The sequence below is a fragment of the Lathyrus oleraceus genome, chromosome 1 (genome assembly GCF_024323335.1).
Source record: "Lathyrus oleraceus cultivar Zhongwan6 chromosome 1, CAAS_Psat_ZW6_1.0, whole genome shotgun sequence".
In the NCBI taxonomy this organism is placed as follows: Eukaryota; Viridiplantae; Streptophyta; class Magnoliopsida; order Fabales; family Fabaceae; genus Lathyrus; species Lathyrus oleraceus.
In genome coordinates, this window is record NC_066579.1 from 360,661,878 (window position 1) to 360,672,997 (window position 11,120).

The window sequence follows — 11,120 nt, forward strand, 5'->3', positions numbered from 1 at the left end:
TGGGTGTATTACATGAGTAAAAGGGATCTCCCCCCAACGAGCCGCCTTGTTTCACTCATGTGGTTGACATAATATGTTAAATCCAACATTAGAGCGAATACCACCAGTAATCAAATACATGTACTCAGTTCTAGAGAGAGAGGTGTACGTCCATGTTTAAGTGTTTCGTGCAAAACATTTATCCATGTTTGTTCACCACCCACATCAACATAATAATCATATGGATTTTGCCATCGCAGTTGAACAATATAGTTCTAGACCCATTTTTAAACTCGTGGATTTGATTCATATTAACCACAACCTCATTATTTTTCATGGCTTGTAGTATAACTGAATGGCCTTGTCCACTAAAAGAATTGGTAAATGGCTGAGTAAGAAAATTTGAATGGTTTATAAAATTTGAAATATCACTAATTGATGTTGATTCTTAAAAAACAAAGGATTTTTCATGAATAATATGACGAAAAATCAGTTGAGGCTTGTGAAAGGATTTGTGGGTTATAATTAACCTTTGAGGCTAGTTCTTTAGGGATTGTAATTTCTTCATATCTGAGTGGTTTTATGTGTGTGATGAATACTATGATGGATATAAATATCAAAGCATAAGAGATGAAATCATGAACTTCTAAACTCTTTTTAAAACATCCACTGCCTCTAGTTCTAGAAAGTCTCATACGTCAAATGCAAAAGGTATAAAAAATGGTGATTATTAGAATATGTTTTTTTAATGTTTATCCACTTTGCTTGAAGCAGCTTTAAGGGATATCTTTCAAACAATAAAACCCTTCATCTTGAGTCCCACCAGTGGAGAAAATCTCGTCAGATCCACATATACATTTTTCCCTCCTACCCACTAGTACACCCGAATATATGATGACCTAAGTATCGATCTTCCCTCTTGTGGGTCCAGTCAAGAAGTTCACATGTGTCTCTTTCTTCACAGATACTCTTACCCATCTAAATAAACCAAACAAGGCATCCCTCATAAAGTCATGTCAATATTAAAAGTCATGAAACTCCCTACAATGAATTGTGTGCTCCCTAAAGGTATTCAGACAGGCCTTACAGCAAACCTTATCAATAAAAAATAATATAATCATAAGGAAATACCTAAGAATAGTATGGTACTAAATTGGTGAGTTATATGAGGCTAACCCATCAATGGGAATAGTTAGAAGACAATCATGAGCAAGTGATATGTGTAAACACACAAAAACTACTTTTGGTTTTACGGTCATGTCAAAATTTACTTCTATTTCATGAACACTTTTACTAAAAAGGGAACTCACCAAATCATGTAATCTTTAGTGTATAATGATCTTGCTTGTAATATTGTGAAGGTCAAAATTTGGAATTGTACTACTAAGACCAACCAAAGTTATGTTAAAATTAAAGTTAATGCATATCCCACTATGTCTCAGTACATGATCTTGTAACACTTAAGATTGGGCTCTGGAAGCCAACAAAATGAATGAGGTAGCCTTTAATACTGAGTACCAACTTAACCCCTAATAGGTAAAGAATCCACCCTCATTGTAAATTCCCCAAAAAATGACCTTCATCAATCTGAATATCACTACTACAAATAATACATTATATGATAAAACATTCACCTCAGCCAACAAAAAATCGAGGTGAAAACCAGAGACGCATCACATTTTATTTTATTTTTAAAAAATACCATGTATTCTCTCGATTGAGCTGGAAATCGAGGGGAAAAGTATTCAAGAGACATGCCTTTGAATCCCAGCAACTGTATTTTATCACATTTTTTTATTACCTATTACATTGGTTGAGCTGGGAACCGAGGGGAAAGTAGCGTATTTTATTTTTTATTTTTATTTTTTTTTTCAATTTGATAAAAGAATTATGTAAAGAATCTTTGCCATCCATTTATAAATTAACAATGGTCAAGACATTGTCAACAAATTAATCCACATGAAACATTAGTGATCCGCTTGGAACTCTCACTAGTCAATTAAAACGTGAATGCCATAACTATCAATCTTGAATGCAAAGTGCTGAAATATACATTTAATATAATGAAAATAATGATAATGAAAGAAGTTGCATGAAGTATATCACCATTCTCTGGGATGGATTGCAAGAGAAGAAAAATATTTTAAGGTTGCTTCCTTAATGTAATATCTTCTCTAGTAATTCCTTGTTAAAATGTTTAATGTTAGTTATGAAAGCATGAATGTAACTAATTATTGTTAGTTATCGTTGTACCAAGTAAAATATTTAATATTGTTGTTGTTGTTGTTGTTGTTGTTGTTGTTGAGATTTACTGTTTAACGATTCTATTGATTTTGTTTATTTGTTATTGTTGTTTTTGTTGTTGAGATTTAATGTTTAACGATTCTATTGATTTTGTTGTTGGTGTTGTTATTGTTATAGTTGTTGTCTTTGTTGTTGTTGTTTTTGTTATTATTGAGATTTAATGTTTAACATTCTATTGATTTTGTTTTTGTTGTTGTTATTGTTGTTGATGATGATGATAATGATGAAGATTTAGAATTTGTTAACAAATTTGATGTTTTGCATATTAAAACAAAAAAAAAATAGGTTAAAACTAAAATTTTATAAATATGGTTTTACCCCCTCGGTATTAATCCCAAGCAAGGGAAAAAGCGGCGCGCTTTGAAATTTCAAAAAATAATGTTGTTGGGGATGAAAAACCAAAAAATAATGTTGTTGGGGATCAAACTCTTGACGAGTTCTACTTTTCTTCTCGGTGGAACTTTATCCGATGGGTAAAGTGACAAGTTTTTATGACGCCCTTCGTTACCTCACTTATGAAGTCGAGGTAAAACCCTTTTTCAACTGAGGTAAAAAGGGTTTTTGTAATAATGTATATTTAACAAACCTTCGCAACTCTTTACGGAATCAAAGAGTTGTATCCTCCATGTTAATTGGTTGGCTCGTATTTAAACAAAAAATAAATCATCAATACCCATGCAATATCGAAGTTGAAAAAGCTAACTATGTGGATTCCTTAATTGTGAAAGGAGATTAAATAATTCCACAACTCTGACAACCCTTGATAAAACCTATGTCTATATTAACATTTCCTCCGAGCAATTGCATCCCTAACATCAATCTCCCAATATCCTAAGGGAACAATTATGCCACCCTCACGATGTTTACGACTGTCACATGAAGGCCTAAAGATCTCAATGTTATGAATATTCAATTCATAGACCAATCATGAACTCCTATCATGAATGATGTTGAGGATTTTAGTCACCTTCTCTAAATCCCCTAAAACGGTTCTAACTTCAGATACAAAGCATGAAAAAGAAACCTACAACTATGTCATATCTAATGAATAAGTGAGTGTAACACATGGAAAAAAAGGAATTGTCCCAATGAGTCGCTTTGTTGCATTCATGTGAATGACATAATATGTTAATCCCAACATTAGAGTGAATACCACCATCACTCAAATACAAGTAATTAGTCCTATACAGAGGTGTAAGTCCATGTTTAAGTGTTTCATGCATAACATCTATCCATATTCATCACCCAAATCAAGAAATTTTACTTCATACCCCCTACACTTATATCAATACTCCTCCAATTTTTTAAAATTACCAATTTTACCCTTAATTGTTTTTAACCAATTTACCATTTCATTTTTAACCATTCAATTAGGACTTCCGAAAATTACACTATCCACCCTCGTATCGGAACTCATTGAAAAAGATACCCGGTATATTTTTTTTCAAAGCGAAAGACTTTGTGAAAGACATCTGGAACACTGCAAAACATATACCGGAAGAGTTACTTGAAAAGTTCCGGTTCTTTTAAAAAAAACGTTCCGGAACACTTATCATATGTGTTCCGGTTAACAAAGTGACATACACCGAAACTCTTCCTTGAAGACTTCCGGTATTCTATTTCTGTAATCTGGAACTCTTCGTTGAAGACTTCCGGTTTGCATTTTTAATTTTTTTTGTGACTTTTTTTTATTGTGCAGGTATGGAAAATATTCCCCAAATATGTGTAGATATTTCTAATGCGTTTTTAACCACTCAAAGATTTGGTACACGAGAAGAGGTGATAAGATGGATTAAAGGGGTTGGTATCGATAATAAAGTAATCGTTATTATCACTCATTCAGATACCGAAACAGGCAAGAGAAGGAGAAGTAACAAATTAATATTTGGTTGTGATAAAGGGATGACTCGGAAGTTGTGAGAGAGATATTTTAGGCCCATCCTGATTCAGTTAAGTTGTTGAATATTTTTCCTATTGTGTTAGTTATGGATAGCACCTACAAGACAAACAAATATAGACAACCTTTGTTTAAAATTGTTGGCATGACATCAACCGAGTTGACTTTTGCTGTCGCATTTGCGTATATGGAGTCTGAGCAGACATAGAATTTTTGATGGGTATTGGAGAAACTTAAAGAATTGTTTATGAAGAAAGATTTGTGTGCAGAAATGATTTTGACAGATAGAGATCTTGCTTTGATGAAAGCAATTGAAATTGTGTTTCCCAGGTCGATTAATTTGCTATGTAGATTTCACATTAACAAAAATGTTGGTGCAAAATGCAAACAACGTGTGGCGAATGACATGCAAAAGACGATAGACACATTATAGATGGAAGTTGTTTAGGCTAGTGATGAGGTTGAGTATGGTCAACAGTTGCATCAACTTGAGCAGGCATGTGTTGATTATAGTGGATTTATTAATTATGTGAAAGACACATGGTTGACTCCACATAGACAGAGATTTGTTGGAGCATGGATTAATCGAGTGCTGCATTTGGGTAACACGACAACTAATCGGTATGTGTTATATTTTTTACTATGTATTTTTTTATATGTGATATTTTAAATATTTTCAATATGTTATTTTTAGGGTTGAATCTTCTCATTGGAAGTTAAAGCAGATGTTAGGAAACAATATAGGTGACATGGTTAAATGTTGGGAAGTTATGAATAATAACTTGAGGTTACAACTGGGCAACACTAGAGCTTCTTTTCAAAAAAGTTTTTACGAAGTTGAGCACGTGCACATAAGTCTATTTCATGGTAATTTGCGTGGTTTAGTGTCTCGAGCTGCTTTGGGACATATTGCTGAAGAGTTATTGAGAATTGATTATGTTGGAACTAACAGGCAAATATGTGGTTGTACTCTTAGAACATCTTATGGGTTACCTCATGCTTATGATTTAGGAAGATACACACTATGTGGTATACCGATACCCATAGATGTTGTTCATGTTCATTGGAGGAAACTAACTATGGAAGTTGAGTTAGAGGTAGGTGCAAATGATGGATCAGAGGTGGATATGGCTTATGCAATAGATGAATTCTGGAAACGGTTTAGGTCATTAGATGTTGTTGGGAAAAGGGCATTAAAGAGTAGGGTTTATGAACTTGCATACCCCATAATGACTTCATTATATCCACCACCCGAGAAATTAAAAATCAAATGAGGAGTGAAGAAGAAAGGAAAAAAACCAGCAGGATATGATGTTTATAGGGACCCTTCGTATCATGAGTATGTTGATAAGGCATCTCAATATTTACAAAGGCAATCTCAACCATCACAGACTTCGAAGAAGTTAAAATTATCAAATAAGCAACCACAATCAAAGAAACATTTCACTCTTCAATTTCCTTATCATATTAGGTCATACATTGAAGATGTAGTTAATGTTGTATCAGATGGTAATTGTGGAGTTAGAGCCATTGCATCATTGCATGGATATGGTAAGGATGGTTGGTCAATGGTTCGCCAAGACTTGGAGTTGGAAATAATAGACAAGGATAGGTCAACTTTGTATGACAAGTTATTTTGTAATCGGTTGGCAGAAGTGAGAGAATCTTTGATGATAGAATCCTTTGGTTCACAGCCACGGGAAAAATGGTTGAATCTATCAAATATGGGTTACTTGATAGGAAATCGCTATAATGATGTACTTGTCTGTTTAGGCAATCCGTGCATGACTTTCTTTCCTATGACAAGTTCACATTCACCAAATGTCTCCATTTATTGCATTGGTTTTGTTAACCAAAATCATTGGATTCAGGTACGTATTTTATTTTATATGGCTTACTGTTTTAATTATTTTACTTATTTCACTTTATTAAATATATATTTTAATTATTGTTATCAGAAACTGGCACCTCTCTTGGTTCATCACGATGGGGCGGGACCAAACGTGGATGCGAAACACAATAATACCACTCCAGGTATCTATCTTCTATATCAGATGGAGTGGTGGCCAATGTTGTTGGATGGATCACAGCAAGAACGCTTTGATGGTAATCAATCCAATCAACATCAATATCATTAGCCATCATACAATCAAGAGGTAGGGATGGAACATACTGCTTGTACTCGAACTGACGTAAACATCTGTCAGGCAAGTATGGAACAACTGTGTCACCCCACTTCAAACACCCCATCTACAGACATAACTCATCAAACTGACGTCATCCTCTATGATCCTCAAATGGACGCCATATGACGTCGGTAGGTGTCAGCTCGTCAAAAATATGTCACAAATCATCCACCTTCAGGACTCCTTTCCTATAGGACCATCTCATCGCTCGAGAAAGACCACAATTATCAGTTGGTTTCCAATTCTCTCCTCTTTTTCTAACAGTTGGAAAGTACTCGTGAATCCAACACTATTACAATATAAAAACATAATAAACAAAATAAATTAAATTAACATACTTTATAAAATGAATCCAACATTTAATAAACAAAATTAAACTATATACATGTAGGAGAGTAGGATATCCACCGAGCTGCTTGCAACTGAACATGAACGCATCTCCAACGTATCTGTATAGGGTAACCAATGCAGTTGCTCCCCAACTATATCTCGAACATCTATCTAAGTCCGTAAATAGTAAGAGATATCGTGCCTCGACAAGTGTAAAGGTCTTGTCGGCAAAAAATATGGAACACACCAACATCAACAAATATGCTCTAGTCGCATATGCTCAGCTAGAAACAGCTTTATGTTGTACGAATAAATCGTATAACCACTCCAATTTATAATAAGAACCCCTGCAACTACGAACATGTGTTTGTGCCTCACTATGTGACACTCCTAAGTAGTCAACAGCAAGTTCAACATCAACCTTTTTAGTGACATCTTGAGGACTCCAGAACATACCCATGATGGGCAAGTGAAACAGACAAGAGACGGCATCCAAAGTAATGCTCATCTCACCAAACGACGTGTTAAATGAAGATGTCTATAGATGTCATCTTTCCATAAATGTGGATACCAGATTTGTGTCTATCTTGTTCAAACTAGTTCTCTGAAGTGAAGATAACCCAGACCTAGAAACTCAACTCTCCACCTGTTGTGGAAGAGCTAGTGGAATCCTCGATGTCAGCTTAAGTCCGTGTCCAACAACCTTTAACTCTTTCTTTGGACCTCTTTTCTGAAAACAGTTAAAATACATATTATAAAACACAATATAAAATATTCAAATATTATTCAATTTCAAATATACGTCGTTTATTTACCTCACCAAACCATAAATGGCGAGCAACATGATGCTCGTACTTTACCAAAAGAGACGTATCGTACGACCCTCCTGGATAGCCAGCTGACTCTGCTGCAGATGTAGATGTGTCGCGTCCTAAACTACGGTCTGGAATCCTATCGTCGGCACCTCGTCTTTGAACCACTATAAAAAAATTATTAAAAAAAATTATAAAAATAAATAATAAAAAAATACGCACCGGAACATTTCTAAAACGAGTTTCGTTGTGATGAAAACTGAGTTTGACTTCCGGAACACTTTCTATAAGACTTCCGGTTAAGTGAATGAAAACCGGAAGGCTTTTATAAAGAGTTTCGATAAACACTCTTCCAAACCGGAAGTCTTTCTTAAAGAGTTTCAGTTCAACGCCTAAAAATTGCAGCGAACCGAAAGTCTTCTGGAAAGTGTTCCGATATGTTTTGTTTTGAATCGGAAGACTTATTCTTAGTGTTCCGATTTACAATGCCAAAAACGTTGATCCAGAAGTCTTGAAGCGAAAATAAAATAAAATTCAATTTTTTGAAAAACATATCCTATTTATACGAGGGTATTTTGATCCAAAAAAACTTATTGTAGGGGTATGGGTATAATTCTTGAAGTATAAGGTAAAATTTCCCCCAAATCAACGTATCACAATTGGACTATACCATTCTAGACCCATGTTTAAATTTCATAGATTTGATTCATATTCACCACAACCGCATTATTTGGTATGGATTATCGTGGAACCAAAAGGTCTTGTCCTCTGGAAAAAAATGGTAAATGGATGAAAAAGAGAGTTTGAATAATTTATAAACTTAGCGACATAACTAATTGAAGTTGATTCCAAAACTACAAATGGTTTTACAAGAATAATGTGATCAAAATCGGTTGAGCCTTGTAAAAGGATTTGAGGGTTACAATTAATCTTTGAGGCTAGTTATTTAGGGATTGTGGTTTCTTCATATTCGAGTGGTTCTATATGTGTATATATGATGGAAATACATAGCAAATACATATGATTTCTTTATTGCATAACTTGGATTATTTAGCTATGCTTTTGGTGGAGTATTAGCAAACTTCCATGAGCACTTAACATAAATATCAGCCATTCTATATCCTGCCACCTCAGATATTGGTATTGCATCTGTAATCTCCTTCAAATCATCCTTGCTCAGCTTCACTTCAAATGAACCAACGTTACTATCAACATTTTTTGTCTTGGTTGTTCCTACAATATGCATATCAGAAGCTTCGCACATGATTAATTTGATAGATATTGCAAAAATGGAAAACCACTAACCAGGGATTGGTACCACAAAGTCTCCTTGATGAAGAATCCATGAAAGAGCGAGTTGTGAAGTTGTACATTTATGTTTCTCGGACAACTTTTGTATCCTAGAATATAAGATCTTGTTCTTGTCAAGATTCTCTCCTTGTAACCTTGGATGTGAAACCTGGTGAAAAATGCAAGTTGGTGAATGGTGAACAATGATCAAGGCTAATAATAATAAGATCATAAAAAACATAAAAGGATCGAATCCATACCAGAAAACTACTGTTTGTAGGTATTCCTTCCGGAACAGCCTTGCCACAGAAAAACCCTTGGCCAAGAGGACTGTATGGTACTATTCCAATTCCAAGTTCCCTGAAATTGTTGTTACAAGAGAGTCTTATGATTAATATGAAAAAGTATTAAGTAAGGATATCACAACTCCAAAGGTTCCAACTCTCTGTGAAGCAGAGACACAGACATGGACACTAGACACGAGCGCTACTCGCATGAACCTATTTGATCAAAACAAGTACCTGCAAAGTGGAACAATATCCTCCTCAATTTCGCGAGTCCAAAGGGACCACTCCATTTGAACAGCAGTAACAGGATGAACAGCATGTGCTCTTCTAATGGTGTCGGGACTAGCTTCAGATAACCCTATGTACTTTATCTTTCCTTCTTCCACCAACTTTTTAAGCTCTTTCATCTATGATTCAAACAAAATCAAATACAGCAAACAAATCAATGATGCAAACACTAGCACACTACACACTACTTACGGTATCCTCAATCGGTATTGTGGTATCAACACGATGCTGATAATAGAGATCAATATATTCTACTCCAAGGCGTTGGAGGCTTGCTTCACAACATGATCGAACATATTCTGGTGAACCATTTACTAGGATATTGTTTGGTTCCATTTTCACTATTCCAAACTTTGTCGCAATCTGAATCTCTTCGCGAGGTAAGTCCTTCAATGCCTGACAGTTGAAAATTCAAATACCATGAAACAACATAGTTGACAAAGAAAGAAGAGATCTGTTAGTATTAGAAGCGTTGACTTAGAGTAAGAATTTATGAGTGAACCTTTCCGACAATGATTTCATTGGTTCCATGAGGTCCATAAACATCTGCTGTATCAAAGAAGGTGATTCCTTTGTCGAATGCATATTTGATCAAAGAGATGGCAACTTCTTCTGGAACATGGGGGTAATACTTTCTTGTGATGCCAGAGCAACCAAATCCCAACTTTGAAACCTGCAACAACCATAGTATATAGCACACATCAATGATTGTTTATTGTTATTCAAACATAGTGATGATGAATGATGATAACTTGAATGAAGGATATATATTATACTACTTGCCTCTAAACCTTGGCTACCAAGCTTCACTCTAGGAATATCTCCCATTTTTGTTTCTTTTCTCTTTTTCTTTGAGGTTAATGCCTGGTCCCCTTTTAAAACATGTCTCTATGATATAGGATTGATTGTTTTACTTAGACCGTTGTTTTTTTAATGAACCAAAAAATCAAATAGATTAAAAACTATTTAGAATTAAGCAAAAGTCAAATACAATAGCATAAGCACAAATAAGAAAGAAAAAAATAATAATAAATTTCTCAACTCTAAACAAAGCAATAAACTCTCCATGTTGACATCATCCTCTCTCGCTTCAAAGTCCAATAAACTTATTTAACAAAAAAAAAAAAGTCTCTCAATGAGTTATCTCCACATTTATCAAATCTTGCACATTAAACTACAAACCAAAGTTTTGAAAACTCTACAACACCCTTCCAACAACTCCTCATCCCACACCAAAAATTATGGGTGTACATGGGTTAGTTCAACCCATAAAACCCAAAAATTATGGGTGTACATGGGTTAGTTCAACCCATAAAACCCGTCAAATTCATCCCAAAAAATCCATAAAAGTGAGATGGGTTGGATAATTTGGTGGATATGGGTTTCAAAACTAAAAAAAAAATATTAAAAAATTGAGTTTCGGATAAAATCAGACTCAAATCCACAAACCCACTAACCCACTAATCATACATTTATTATTACAATTTTAATGATTTTGATGAATATTAATTTAGTTGATGCAATTTTAGTCTCTCGAACATTTACTATTTTAGTGAACCGTAATTTGAATTAATTTTGGATATTTCACTCTTCGTTTATTTTGATGCTACTACGATTTTATGTCATGCAACTTTAATTTATTATTAGTATTTTATGATAATTTTTATTAGTTGATGTATCGTTTATAATTTTATGATGTTAAAAAATAGTAAAAATGTGTTATGTGATTTTTTTTAAGAAGATAAAA

General features: G+C 34.3%; 1 protein-coding gene across 1 annotated transcript; it reads right to left on the bottom strand.

Moving 5' to 3' along the window:
* Positions 1-8,319: 8,319 nt before the first annotated feature.
* LOC127115754 (perakine reductase) lies at positions 8,320-10,268 on the bottom strand. The gene is made up of 7 exons (XM_051047219.1): positions 10,157-10,268; positions 9,876-10,046; positions 9,566-9,769; positions 9,320-9,492; positions 9,059-9,158; positions 8,814-8,967; positions 8,320-8,741 (listed from the first exon to the last, which is right to left on the bottom strand). Exons 1-7 carry the CDS (start codon positions 10,199-10,201, stop codon positions 8,563-8,565), a joined length of 1,026 nt encoding a protein of 341 aa, XP_050903176.1. The 5' UTR covers positions 10,202-10,268; the 3' UTR covers positions 8,320-8,562.
* Between the last annotated feature and the right edge of the window lie 852 nt (positions 10,269-11,120).

Bases quoted from the DNA above. Each gene is read 5' to 3' on its own strand.
- LOC127115754 (XM_051047219.1), bottom strand. From the start codon at position 10,201: ATGGGAGATATTCCTAGAGTGAAGCTTGGTAGCCAAGGTTTAGAG. The intron at 10,047-10,156 runs GCAAGTAGTATA...TGGTTGTTGCAG, and splicing joins TTGGTAGCCAAGGTTTAGAG to GTTTCAAAGTTGGGATTTGG. The intron at 9,159-9,319 runs GTACTTGTTTTG...CAACAATTTCAG, and splicing joins GATATTGTTCCACTTTGCAG to GGAACTTGGAATTGGAATAG.